Genomic DNA, 12,910 nt, shown 5'->3' with positions numbered 1-12,910 from the left:
GGATCTAGTCAGGGTACACTTAGCTGAAGTCTCTAATGAGGACCTAGTCGGGTACACTTAGCTCAAGTCTCTAATGAAGACCTAGTCAGGGTACACTTAGCTGAAGTCTCTTATGAGGACCTAGTCAGGGTACACTTAGCTGAAGTCTCTTATGAGGAACTAGTCGGGTACACTTAGCTGAAGTCTCTAATGAGGACCTAGTCAGGGTACACTTAGCTGAAGTCTCTAATGAGGACCTAGTCAGGGTACACTTAGCTGAAGTCTAATGAGGATCTAGTCAGGGTACACTTAGCTGAAGTCTCTAATGAGGATCTAGTCAGGGTACACTTAGCTGAAGTCTCTTATGAGGAACTAGTCGGGTACACTTAGCTGAAGTCTCTAATGAGGACCTAGTCGGGTACACTTAGCTGAAGTCTCTTATGAGGACCTAGTCGGGTACACTTAGCTGAAGTCTCTAATGAGGACCTAGTCGGGTACACTTAGCTGAAGTCTCTAATGAGGACCTAGTCAGGGTACACTTAGCTGAAGTCTCTTATGAGGACCTAGTCAGGGTACACTTAGCTGAAGTCTCTTATGAGGAACTAGTCGGGTACACTTAGCTGAAGTCTCTAATGAGGACCTAGTCGGGGTACACTTAGCTGAAGTCTCTAATGAGGACCTAGGCAGGGTACACTTAGCTGAAGTCTCTAATGATGACCTAGTCGGGGTACACTTAGCTGAAGTCTCTAATGAGGACCTAGTCGGGTACACTTAGCTGAAGTCTCTAATGAGTACCTAGGCAGGGTACACTTAGCTGAAGTCTCTGAGGACCTAGTCGGGGTACACTTAGCTGAAGTCTCTAATGAGGACCTAGTCGGGTACACTTAGCTGAAGTCTCTAATGAGGACCTAGGCAGGGTACACTTAGCTGAAGTCTCTAATGAGGACCTAGGCAGGGTACACTTAGCTGAAGTCTCTAATGAGGACCTAGTCGGGGTACACTTAGCTGAAGTCTCTAATGAGGACCTAGTCAGGGTACACTTAGCTGAAGTCTCTAATGAGGACCTAGTCGGGGTACACTTAGCTGAAGTCTCTAATGAGGACCTAGTCGGGGAACACTTAGCTGAAGTCTCTGAGGACCTAGTCAGGGTACACTTAGCTGAAGTCTCTAATGAGGACCTAGTCAGGGTACACTTAGCTGAAGTCTCTAATGAGGACCTAGTCGGGTACACTTAGCTGAAGTCTCTTATGAGAACCTAGTCGGGTACACTTAGCTGAAGTCTCTTATGAGGACCTAGTCAGGGTACACTTAGCTGAAGTCTCTTATGAGGATCTAGTCAGGGTACACTTAGCTGAAGTCTCTTATGAGGAACTAGTCGGGTACACTTAGCTGAAGTCTCTAATGAGGACCTAGTCAGGGTACACTTAGCTGAAGTCTCTTATGAGGACCTAGTCAGGGTACACTTAGCTGAAGTCTCTTATGAGGAACTAGTCGGGTACACTTAGCTGAAGTCTCTAATGAGGATCTAGTCAGGGTACACTTAGCTGAAGTCTCTAATGAGGATCTAGTCAGGGTACACTTAGCTGAAGTCTCTAATGAGGACCTAGTCAGGGTACACTTAGCTGAAGTCTCTAATGAGGACCTATTCAGGTACACTTAGCTGAAGTCTCTAATGAGGACCTAGTCGGGTACACTTAGCTCAAGTCTCTAATGAAGACCTAGTCAGGGTACACTTAGCTGAAGTCTCTTATGAGGACCTAGTCAGGGTACACTTAGCTGAAGTCTCTTATGAGGAACTAGTCGGGTACACTTAGCTGAAGTCTCTAATGAGGACCTAGTCAGGGTACACTTAGCTGAAGTCTCTAATGAGGACCTAGTCAGGGTACACTTAGCTGAAGTCTAATGAGGATCTAGTCAGGGTACACTTAGCTGAAGTCTCTAATGAGGATCTAGTCAGGGTACACTTAGCTGAAGTCTCTTATGAGGAACTAGTCGGGTACACTTAGCTGAAGTCTCTAATGAGGACCTAGTCGGGTACACTTAGCTGAAGTCTCTTATGAGGACCTAGTCGGGTACACTTAGCTGAAGTCTCTAATGAGGACCTAGTCGGGTACACTTAGCTGAAGTCTCTAATGAGGACCTAGTCAGGGTACACTTAGCTGAAGTCTCTTATGAGGACCTAGTCAGGGTACACTTAGCTGAAGTCTCTTATGAGGAACTAGTCGGGTACACTTAGCTGAAGTCTCTAATGAGGACCTAGTCAGGGTACACTTAGCTGAAGTCTCTTATGAGGACCTAGTCAGGGTGCACTTAGCTGAAGTCTCTAATGAGAACCTAGTCGGGGTACACTTAGCTGACGTCTCTAATGAGGACCTAGTCAGGGTACACTTAGCTGAAGTCTCTAATGAGAACCTAGTCGGGGTACACTTAGCTGAAGTCTCTAATGAAGACCTAGTCAGGGTACACTTAGCTGAAGTCTCTAATGAGGACCTAGTCGGGTACACTTAGCTGAAGTCTCTAATGAGGACCTAGTCGGGTACACTTAGCTGAAGTCTCTAATGAGGACCTAGTCGGGGTACACTTAGCTGAAGTCTCTAATGAGTACCTAGTCGGGTACACTTAGCTGAGGTCTCTTATGAGGACCTAGTCAGGGTACACTTAGCTGAAGTCTCTTATGAGGACCTAGTCAGGGTACAATTAGCTGAAGTCTCTAATGAGGACCTAGTCAGGGTACACTTAGCTGAAGTCTCTTATGAGGACCTAGTCAGGGTAAACTTAGCTGAAGTCTCTTATGAGAACCTAGTCGGGGTACACTTAGCTGAAGTCTCTAATGAGGACCTAGTCAGGGTACACTTAGCTGAAGTCTCTAATGAGAACCTAGTCGGGGTACACTTAGCTGAGGTCTCTTATGAGGACCTAGTCAGGGTACACTTAGCTGAAGTATCTAATGAGGACCTAGTCAGGGTACACTTAGCTGAAGTCTCTAATGAGGACCTAATCAGGGTACACTTAGCTGAAGTCTCTAATGAGGACCTAGTCGGGTACACTTAGCTGAAGTCTCTAATGAGGACCTAGTCAGGGTACACTTAGCTGAAGTCTCTTTTGAGGACCTAGTCGGGTATACTTAGCTGAGGTCTCTAATGAGGACCTAGTCGGGGTACACTTAGCTGAAGTCTCTTATGAGGATCTAGTCGGGTACACTTAGCTGAAGTCTCTAATGAGGACCTAGTCGGGTACACTTAGCTGAAGTCTCTAATGAGGACCTAGTCAGGGTACACTTAGCTGAAGTCTCTTTTGAGGACCTAGTCGGGTACACTTAGCTGAAGTCTCTAATGAGGACCTAGTCGGGGTACACTTAGCTAAAGTCTCTAATGAGGACCTAGTCGGGTACACTTAGCTGAGGTCTCTTATGAGGACCTAGTCAGGGTACACTTAGCTGAAGTCTCTAATGAGGACCTAGGCAGGGTACACTTAGCTGAAGTCTCTAATGAGGACCTAGTCGGGTACACTTAGCTGAAGTCTCTAATGAGTACCTAGGCAGGGTACACTTAGCTGAAGTCTCTGAGGACCTAGTCGGGGTACACTTAGCTGAAGTCTCTAATGAGGACCTAGTCGGGTACACTTAGCTGAAGTCTCTAATGAGGACCTAGGCAGGGTACACTTAGCTGAAGTCTCTAATGAGGACCTAGGCAGGGTACACTTAGCTGAAGTCTCTAATGAGGACCTAGTCGGGGTACACTTAGCTGAAGTCTCTAATGAGGACCTAGTCAGGGTACACTTAGCTGAAGTCTCTAATGAGGACCTAGTCGGGGTACACTTAGCTGAAGTCTCTAATGAGGACCTAGTCGGGGAACACTTAGCTGAAGTCTCTGAGGACCTAGTCAGGGTACACTTAGCTGAAGTCTCTAATGAGGACCTAGTCAGGGTACACTTAGCTGAAGTCTCTAATGAGGACCTAGTCGGGTACACTTAGCTGAAGTCTCTTATGAGAACCTAGTCGGGTACACTTAGCTGAAGTCTCTTATGAGGACCTAGTCAGGGTACACTTAGCTGAAGTCTCTTATGAGGATCTAGTCAGGGTACACTTAGCTGAAGTCTCTTATGAGGAACTAGTCGGGTACACTTAGCTGAAGTCTCTAATGAGGACCTAGTCAGGGTACACTTAGCTGAAGTCTCTTATGAGGACCTAGTCAGGGTACACTGAGCTGAAGTCTCTTATGAGGAACTAGTCGGGTACACTTAGCTGAAGTCTCTAATGAGGATCTAGTCAGGGTACACTTAGCTGAAGTCTCTAATGAGGATCTAGTCAGGGTACACTTAGCTGAAGTCTCTAATGAGGACCTAGTCAGGGTACACTTAGCTGAAGTCTCTAATGAGGACCTATTCAGGTACACTTAGCTGAAGTCTCTAATGAGGACCTAGTCGGGTACACTTAGCTCAAGTCTCTAATGAAGACCTAGTCAGGGTACACTTAGCTGAAGTCTCTTATGAGGACCTAGTCAGGGTACACTTAGCTGAAGTCTCTTATGAGGAACTAGTCGGGTACACTTAGCTGAAGTCTCTAATGAGGACCTAGTCAGGGTACACTTAGCTGAAGTCTCTAATGAGGACCTAGTCAGGGTACACTTAGCTGAAGTCTAATGAGGATCTAGTCAGGGTACACTTAGCTGAAGTCTCTAATGAGGATCTAGTCAGGGTACACTTAGCTGAAGTCTCTTATGAGGAACTAGTCGGGTACACTTAGCTGAAGTCTCTAATGAGGACCTAGTCGGGTACACTTAGCTGAAGTCTCTTATGAGGACCTAGTCGGGTACACTTAGCTGAAGTCTCTAATGAGGACCTAGTCGGGTACACTTAGCTGAAGTCTCTAATGAGGACCTAGTCAGGGTACACTTAGCTGAAGTCTCTTATGAGGACCTAGTCAGGGTACACTTAGCTGAAGTCTCTTATGAGGAACTAGTCGGGTACACTTAGCTGAAGTCTCTAATGAGGACCTAGTCAGGGTACACTTAGCTGAAGTCTCTTATGAGGACCTAGTCAGGGTGCACTTAGCTGAAGTCTCTAATGAGAACCTAGTCGGGGTACACTTAGCTGACGTCTCTAATGAGGACCTAGTCAGGGTACACTTAGCTGAAGTCTCTAATGAGAACCTAGTCGGGGTACACTTAGCTGAAGTCTCTAATGAAGACCTAGTCAGGGTACACTTAGCTGAAGTCTCTAATGAGGACCTAGTCGGGTACACTTAGCTGAAGTCTCTAATGAGGACCTAGTCGGGTACACTTAGCTGAAGTCTCTAATGAGGACCTAGTCGGGGTACACTTAGCTGAAGTCTCTAATGAGTACCTAGTCGGGTACACTTAGCTGAGGTCTCTTATGAGGACCTAGTCAGGGTACACTTAGCTGAAGTCTCTTATGAGGACCTAGTCAGGGTACAATTAGCTGAAGTCTCTAATGAGGACCTAGTCAGGGTACACTTAGCTGAAGTCTCTTATGAGGACCTAGTCAGGGTAAACTTAGCTGAAGTCTCTTATGAGAACCTAGTCGGGGTACACTTAGCTGAAGTCTCTAATGAGGACCTAGTCAGGGTACACTTAGCTGAAGTCTCTAATGAGAACCTAGTCGGGGTACACTTAGCTGAGGTCTCTTATGAGGACCTAGTCAGGGTACACTTAGCTGAAGTATCTAATGAGGACCTAGTCAGGGTACACTTAGCTGAAGTCTCTAATGAGGACCTAATCAGGGTACACTTAGCTGAAGTCTCTAATGAGGACCTAGTCGGGTACACTTAGCTGAAGTCTCTAATGAGGACCTAGTCAGGGTACACTTAGCTGAAGTCTCTTTTGAGGACCTAGTCGGGTATACTTAGCTGAGGTCTCTAATGAGGACCTAGTCGGGGTACACTTAGCTGAAGTCTCTTATGAGGATCTAGTCGGGTACACTTAGCTGAAGTCTCTAATGAGGACCTAGTCGGGTACACTTAGCTGAAGTCTCTAATGAGGACCTAGTCAGGGTACACTTAGCTGAAGTCTCTTTTGAGGACCTAGTCGGGTACACTTAGCTGAAGTCTCTAATGAGGACCTAGTCGGGGTACACTTAGCTAAAGTCTCTAATGAGGACCTAGTCGGGTACACTTAGCTGAGGTCTCTTATGAGGACCTAGTCAGGGTACACTTAGCTGAAGTCTCTTATGAGGACCTAGTCAGGGTACACTTAGCTGAAGTCTCTAATGAGGACCTAGTCAGGGTACACTTAGCTGAAGTCTCTTATGAGGACCTAGTCAGGGTACACTTAGCTGAAGTCTCTTATGAGAACCTAGTCGGGGTACACTTAGCTGAAGTCTCTAATGAGGACCTAGTCAGGGTACACTTAGCTGAAGTCTCTAATGAGAACCTAGTCGGGGTACACTTAGCTGAGGTCTCTTATGAGGACCTAGTCAGGGTACACTTAGCTGAAGTCTCTTATGAGGACCTAGTCAGGGTACACTTAGCTGAAGTCTCTAATGAGGACCTAGTCAGGGTACACTTAGCTGAAGTCTCTAATGAGGACCTAGTCAGGGTACACTTAGCTGAAGTCTCTAATGAGGACCTAGTCGGGGTACACTTAGCTGAAGTCTCTTATGAGGACCTAGTCAGGGTACACTTAGCTGAAGTCTCTAATGAGGACCTAGTCAGGGTACACTTAGCTGAAGTCTCTAATGAGGACCTAGTCAGGGTACACTTAGCTGAAGTCTCTAATGAGGACCTAGTCAGGGTACACTTAGCTGAAGTATCTAATGAGGACCTAGTCAGGGTACACTTAGCTGAAGTCTAATGAGGATCTAGTCAGGGTACACTTAGCTGAAGTCTCTAATGAGGATCTAGTCAGGGTACACTTAGCTGAAGTCTCTTATGAGGAACTAGTCGGGTACACTTAGCTGAAGTCTCTAATGAGGACCTAGTCAGGGTACACTTAGCTGAAGTCTCTTATGAGGACCTAGTCAGGGTACACTTAGCTGAAGTCTCTTATGAGGACCTAGTCGGGTACACTTAGCTGAAGTCTCTAATGAGGATCTAGTCAGGGTACACTTAGCTGAAGTCTCTAATGAGGATCTAGTCAGGGTACACTTAGCTGAAGTCTCTAATGAGGACCTAGTCAGGGTACACTTAGCTGAAGTCTCTAATGAGGACCTAGTCGGGTACACTTAGCTGAAGTCTCTAATGAGGACCTAGTCAGGGTACACTTAGCTGAAGTCTCTTATGAGGACCTAGTCAGGGTACACTTAGCTGAAGTCTCTTATGAGGAACTAGTCGGGTACACTTAGCTGAAGTCTCTAATGAGGACCTAGTCAGGGTACACTTAGCTGAAGTCTCTTATGAGGACCTAGTCAGGGTGCACTTAGCTGAAGTCTCTAATGAGAACCTAGTCGGGGTACACTTAGCTGACGTCTCTAATGAGGACCTAGTCAGGGTACACTTAGCTGAAGTCTCTAATGAGAACCTAGTCGGGGTACACTTAGCTGAAGTCTCTAATGAAGACCTAGTCAGGGTACACTTAGCTGAAGTCTCTAATGAGGACCTAGTCGGGTACACTTAGCTGAAGTCTCTAATGAGGACCTAGTCGGGTACACTTAGCTGAAGTCTCTAATGAGGACCTAGTCGGGGTACACTTAGCTGAAGTCTCTAATGAGTACCTAGTCGGGTACACTTAGCTGAGGTCTCTTATGAGGACCTAGTCAGGGTACACTTAGCTGAAGTCTCTTATGAGGACCTAGTCAGGGTACAATTAGCTGAAGTCTCTAATGAGGACCTAGTCAGGGTACACTTAGCTGAAGTCTCTTATGAGGACCTAGTCAGGGTAAACTTAGCTGAAGTCTCTTATGAGAACCTAGTCGGGGTACACTTAGCTGAAGTCTCTAATGAGGACCTAGTCAGGGTACACTTAGCTGAAGTCTCTAATGAGAACCTAGTCGGGGTACACTTAGCTGAGGTCTCTTATGAGGACCTAGTCAGGGTACACTTAGCTGAAGTATCTAATGAGGACCTAGTCAGGGTACACTTAGCTGAAGTCTCTAATGAGGACCTAGTCAGGGTACACTTAGCTGAAGTCTCTAATGAGGACCTAGTCGGGGTACACTTAGCTGAAGTCTCTAATGAGGACCTAGTCAGGGTACACTTAGCTGAAGTCTCTTTTGAGGACCTAGTCGGGTACACTTAGCTGAGGTCTCTAATGAGGACCTAGTCGGGGTACACTTAGCTGAAGTCTCTTATGAGGACCTAGTCAGGGTACACTTAGCTGAAGTCTCTTATGAGAACCTAGTCAGGGTACACTTAGCTGAAGTCTCTTATGAGAACCTAGTCGGGTACACTTAGCTGAAGTCTCTTATGAGGACCTAGTCAGGGTACACTTAGCTGAAGTCTCTAATGAGGACCTAGTCGGGGTACACTTAGCTGAAGTCTCTAATGAGGACCTAGTCGGGTACACTTAGCTGAAGTCTCTAATGAGGACCTAGTCAGGGTACACTTAGCTGAAGTCTCTAATGAGGACCTAGTCGGGGTACACTTAGCTGAAGTCTCTAATGAGGACCTAGTCGGGGTACACTTAGCTAAAGTCTCTAATGAGGACCTAGTCGGGTACACTTAGCTGAAGTCTCTTATGAGGACCTAGTCAGGGTACACTTAGCTGAAGTCTCTAATGAGGACCTAGTCAGGGTACACTTAGCTGAAGTCTCTAATGAGGACCTAGTCAGGGTACACTTAGCTGAAGTCTCTTATGAGGACCTAGTCAGGGTACACTTAGCTGAAGTCTCTAATGAGAACCTAGTCGGGGTACACTTAGCTGAGGTCTCTTATGAGGACCTAGTCAGGGTACACTTAGCTGAAGTCTCTTATGAGGACCTAGTCAGGGTACACTTAGCTGAAGTCTCTAATGAGGACCTAGTCAGGGTACACTTAGCTGAAGTCTCTAATGAGGACCTAGTCAGGGTACACTTAGCTGAAGTCTCTAATGAGGACCTAGTCGGGGTACACTTAGCTGAAGTCTCTTATGAGGACCTAGTCAGGGTACACTTAGCTGAAGTCTCTAATGAGGACCTAGTCAGGGTACACTTAGCTGAAGTCTCTAATGAGGACCTAGTCAGGGTACACTTAGCTGAAGTCTCTAATGAGGACCTAGTCAGGGTACACTTAGCTGAAGTCTCTAATGAGGACCTAGTCAGGGTACACTTAGCTGAAGTCTCTAATGAGGACCTAGTCAGGGTACACTTAGCTGAAGTCTCTTATGAGGAACTAGTCGGGTACACTTAGCTGAAGTCTCTAATGAGGATCTAGTCAGGGTACACTTAGCTGAAGTCTCTAATGAGGATCTAGTCAGGGTACACTTAGCTGAAGTCTCTAATGAGGACCTAGTCAGGGTACACTTAGCTGAAGTCTCTAATGAGGACCTAGTCAGGTACACTAAGCTGAAGTCTCTAATGAGGACCTAGTCGGGTACACTTAGCTCAAGTCTCTAATGAAGACCTAGTCAGGGTACACTTAGCTGAAGTCTCTTATGAGGACCTAGTCAGGGTACACTTAGCTGAAGTCTCTTATGAGAACCTAGTCGGGGTACACTTAGCTGACGTCTCTAATGAGGACCTAGTCGGGGTACACTTAGCTGAAGTCTCTTATGAGAACCTAGTCGGGGTACACTTAGCTGAAGTCTCTAATGATGACCTAGTCAGGGTACACTTAGCTGAAGTCTCTAATGAGGACCTAGTCAGGGTACACTTAGCTGAAGTCTCTAATGAGGACCTAGTCGGGGTACACTTAGCTGAAGTCTCTTATGAGAACCTAGTCGGGGTACACTTAGCTGAAGTCTCTTATGAGAACCTAGTCGGGGTACACTTAGTTGAAGTCTCTTATGAGGACCCAGTCAGGGTACACTTAGTTGAAGTCTCTTTTGAGGAGCTCGCATCTTTTGCGTGAGTAAAAATACCCTACACTAATTTCCAAGCAGCTTAATGGTTTTATTAGCATATGAAGTATATTTGCCTTTGAAATTGGAGCACATCGACTGGTATTTCCTTCAATTAATAAAATGCATCATTTTGGAATGGATTTTTTCTTTCCTGGACAATTTGGTCGGCAACACTTTTATTTATCAGCTTGGCATTTTTTTTGGGGGGGGGGGCAGCATTTACCGGCTAACAGAAACCCTGCTGCGTGCATCCTGTGTATGTATGTGTGAGAGTGCAAACGTGTGTGTGTGAGTATGTCTGTGTGCATACATATCTGTGTGTGTAGAGTACATAGGGTCATATTTACTGAAAGCTGCGGCTGAGGCCTGGTACTGGCGGCCCTCTGAGCCTGCGTCCATGGCCAGGTCATAGGAGCCCTCTGGGGCCACTGCAGCACCGGAGGCCTGGGGCCAGCCCTGCTTCACCAGCAGCACTGTCCCAGACACAAACACAGAGAGATTACACACACACCCTCACACACGTAGAACACAGAGACAGATATAGAAGACAGACATGGATAGATAGTAATAAAACACACACAGCATGCAAATGCACTCACGCAAGCACGCACATAGAGAATACACACAAACAGAGTAGACACAGAGTATACAGTACACACCTGGTTGCTAGTGAAAGTCTACACACCTCTTGCACAGTCTTTACATTTTGTTGCCTTAAAATTAAATCTAAAAAGGGAATAACTTAAGAGTTTTTTTCTACCGATCTACATAACCTACACCACATGTTCAATGTGAAAGAAAACTATATAAAATGTTCTCTTATTGTTGTGGCAGCATCATGTTATGGGTATGCTTATCACCGGCAGAGACTAGGGAGTTGGTCACGATCAAAAGAAATATGAAGGGAGCAAAGACCAGATAAAAACAGAGGAAACCCTGCCTCAGTCTTCTGAAAACCTAACCCTGCGATATAGTTTTATTTTTCAGCAGGACAATTAAAAATGTTAATGCCAAAGACAATGGCTTTCCAATTGGTGTTCCTAAGTGGTCTAGTCTAAGTCCTGTCTTAAATGTGCTTGAAAATCAGAGACAAGGTATGAATATTGCTGTCCATCAATGACTCCCAACCAAATTTACTTAGCTTGAGCAATTTTGACAAAGACAATGGATATATGTTGCACTAAGAGTTGTACAAAGTTGGTAGAATCTTATTCCAAATTATTCACATCTGTAATGGCTGCCAAAAGGTCCACCAAGTATTAACTCTGCGGTGTGAAGACATACGCAATCAAGACATTTTAATTTTTGTTATTAATTTGGAAAATTGTACTTTTACTTTGAAAATGGTGTAGGTGGTGTACATAAAATGTTATACATTTTTTTGTATTTAATTTAAAGGCAGCAAAATGTGAAGGCTGTGCAAGGGGTGTGTAGACTTTCACCAGACACTGTATACATACACACAAACAGAGTACACACACACACAGAGAACAGAAATAGAGTACATACAGTATCAGTCAAAAGTCTGGACACACCTACTCATTCAAGTTTTTATTTTATTTACTATTTTCTGCATTGTAGAAAAATTGTGAAGACATCTAAACTATGAAATAACACATATGGAATCATGTATTAACCAAAAAAGTGTTAAACAAATAACAAAAATATTTGAGATATTTGATTCTTCAAAGTATCCACTCTTTGCCTTGATGACAGCTTTGCATTCTCTCAACCAGCTTCATGAGGTAGTCACCTGGAATGCTTTTCCAACAGTCTTGAAGGAGTTTCCACATATACTGAGCACTTGTTTGCTGCTTTTCCTTCACTCTGCAGTCCAACTCATCCCAAACCATCTCAATAGGGTTGAGGTCGGGTGATTGTGGAGGCCAGGTCATCTGATGCAATACTCCATCACTCTCCTTTCTTGTTCAAATAGCCCTTACACAGTCTGGAGGTGTGTTTTGGGTCATTGTCAAATTTGGACTCAGTTTTCCACCGGTCTAATGTCCATTGCTGGTTGGCCCAAGCAAGTCTATTCTTCTTATCGGTGTCTTTTAGTAGTGGTGTCTTTGCAGCAATTTTACCATGAAGGCCTGATTCATGCAGTCTCCTCCTCAGAGGCTGGTAACTCTAATGAACTTATCCTCTGCAGCAGAGTTAACTCTGGGTCTTCCCTTCATGTGGCGGTCCTCATGAGAGCCAGTTTCATCATAGTGCTTGATGGTTTTTGCGACTACACTTGAAGAAACATTCAAAGTTCTTGAAATGTTCCGGATTGACTGACCTTCATGTCTTAAAGTAATGATGGACTGTCATTTCTATTTGCTTATTGGAGCTGTTCTTGACATAATATGGGCTTGGTCTTTTACCAAATAGGGCTATCTTCTGTATACCACCCCTACCTTGTCACAACACAACTGATTGGCTCAAACACATAAAGGAAAGAAATTCCACAAATTAACTTTTAACAAGGCACACCTGTTAATTGAACTGCATTCCAGGTGACTACCTCATGAAGCTGGTTGAGAGAATGCCAAGCGTGTACAAAGCTGTCATCAACACAAAGGGTGGCTACTTTGAAGAATCTCAAATATAAAATATATTGTGATTTGTTTAACACTTTTTTGGTTACTACATGATTCCATATGTGTTATTTCATAGTTTTGATGTCTTCACTATTATTCTACAATGTAGAAAATAGTCAAAATAAAGAAAAAACCTGGAATGAGTAGGTGTGTCCAAACTTTTGACTGGTACTGTACACACAAAGAGAGTGCGCAGTGCACACACACTAACACACACAGAGAATACACACACACACACACACGCACACACACGCACGCACACACACACACACACACACACACACACACACACACACACACACACACACACACACACACACACACACACACACACACACACACACACACACACACACACACACACACACACACACACACACACACACACACACACACACACACAGACACACACAC

The 12,910-nt window shown here is 44.9% G+C and overlaps 1 protein-coding gene across 4 annotated transcripts in view; it reads right to left on the bottom strand.

Moving 5' to 3' along the window:
• LOC139537661 (protein FAM168A-like) overlaps positions 1-12,910 on the bottom strand; it is an 82,453-nt gene that overhangs the window by 36,868 nt on the left and 32,675 nt on the right. For 3 of the 4 annotated variants that reach the window (XM_071339235.1, XM_071339236.1, XM_071339237.1), the window contains exon 4: positions 10,259-10,384. The exons of the other annotated variant lie outside the window; for it this stretch is intronic. In XM_071339235.1, coding sequence (XP_071195336.1) covers positions 10,259-10,384 — 126 coding nt within the window. The remainder of the gene's footprint in view (positions 1-10,258; positions 10,385-12,910) is intronic. 4 annotated transcript variants of the gene reach the window in all.

Source organism: Salvelinus alpinus, chromosome 13 (assembly GCF_045679555.1).
Source record: "Salvelinus alpinus chromosome 13, SLU_Salpinus.1, whole genome shotgun sequence".
NCBI lineage: Eukaryota > Metazoa > Chordata > Actinopteri > Salmoniformes > Salmonidae > Salvelinus > Salvelinus alpinus.
This window is presented reverse-complemented; position numbering and strand designations above follow the sequence as displayed.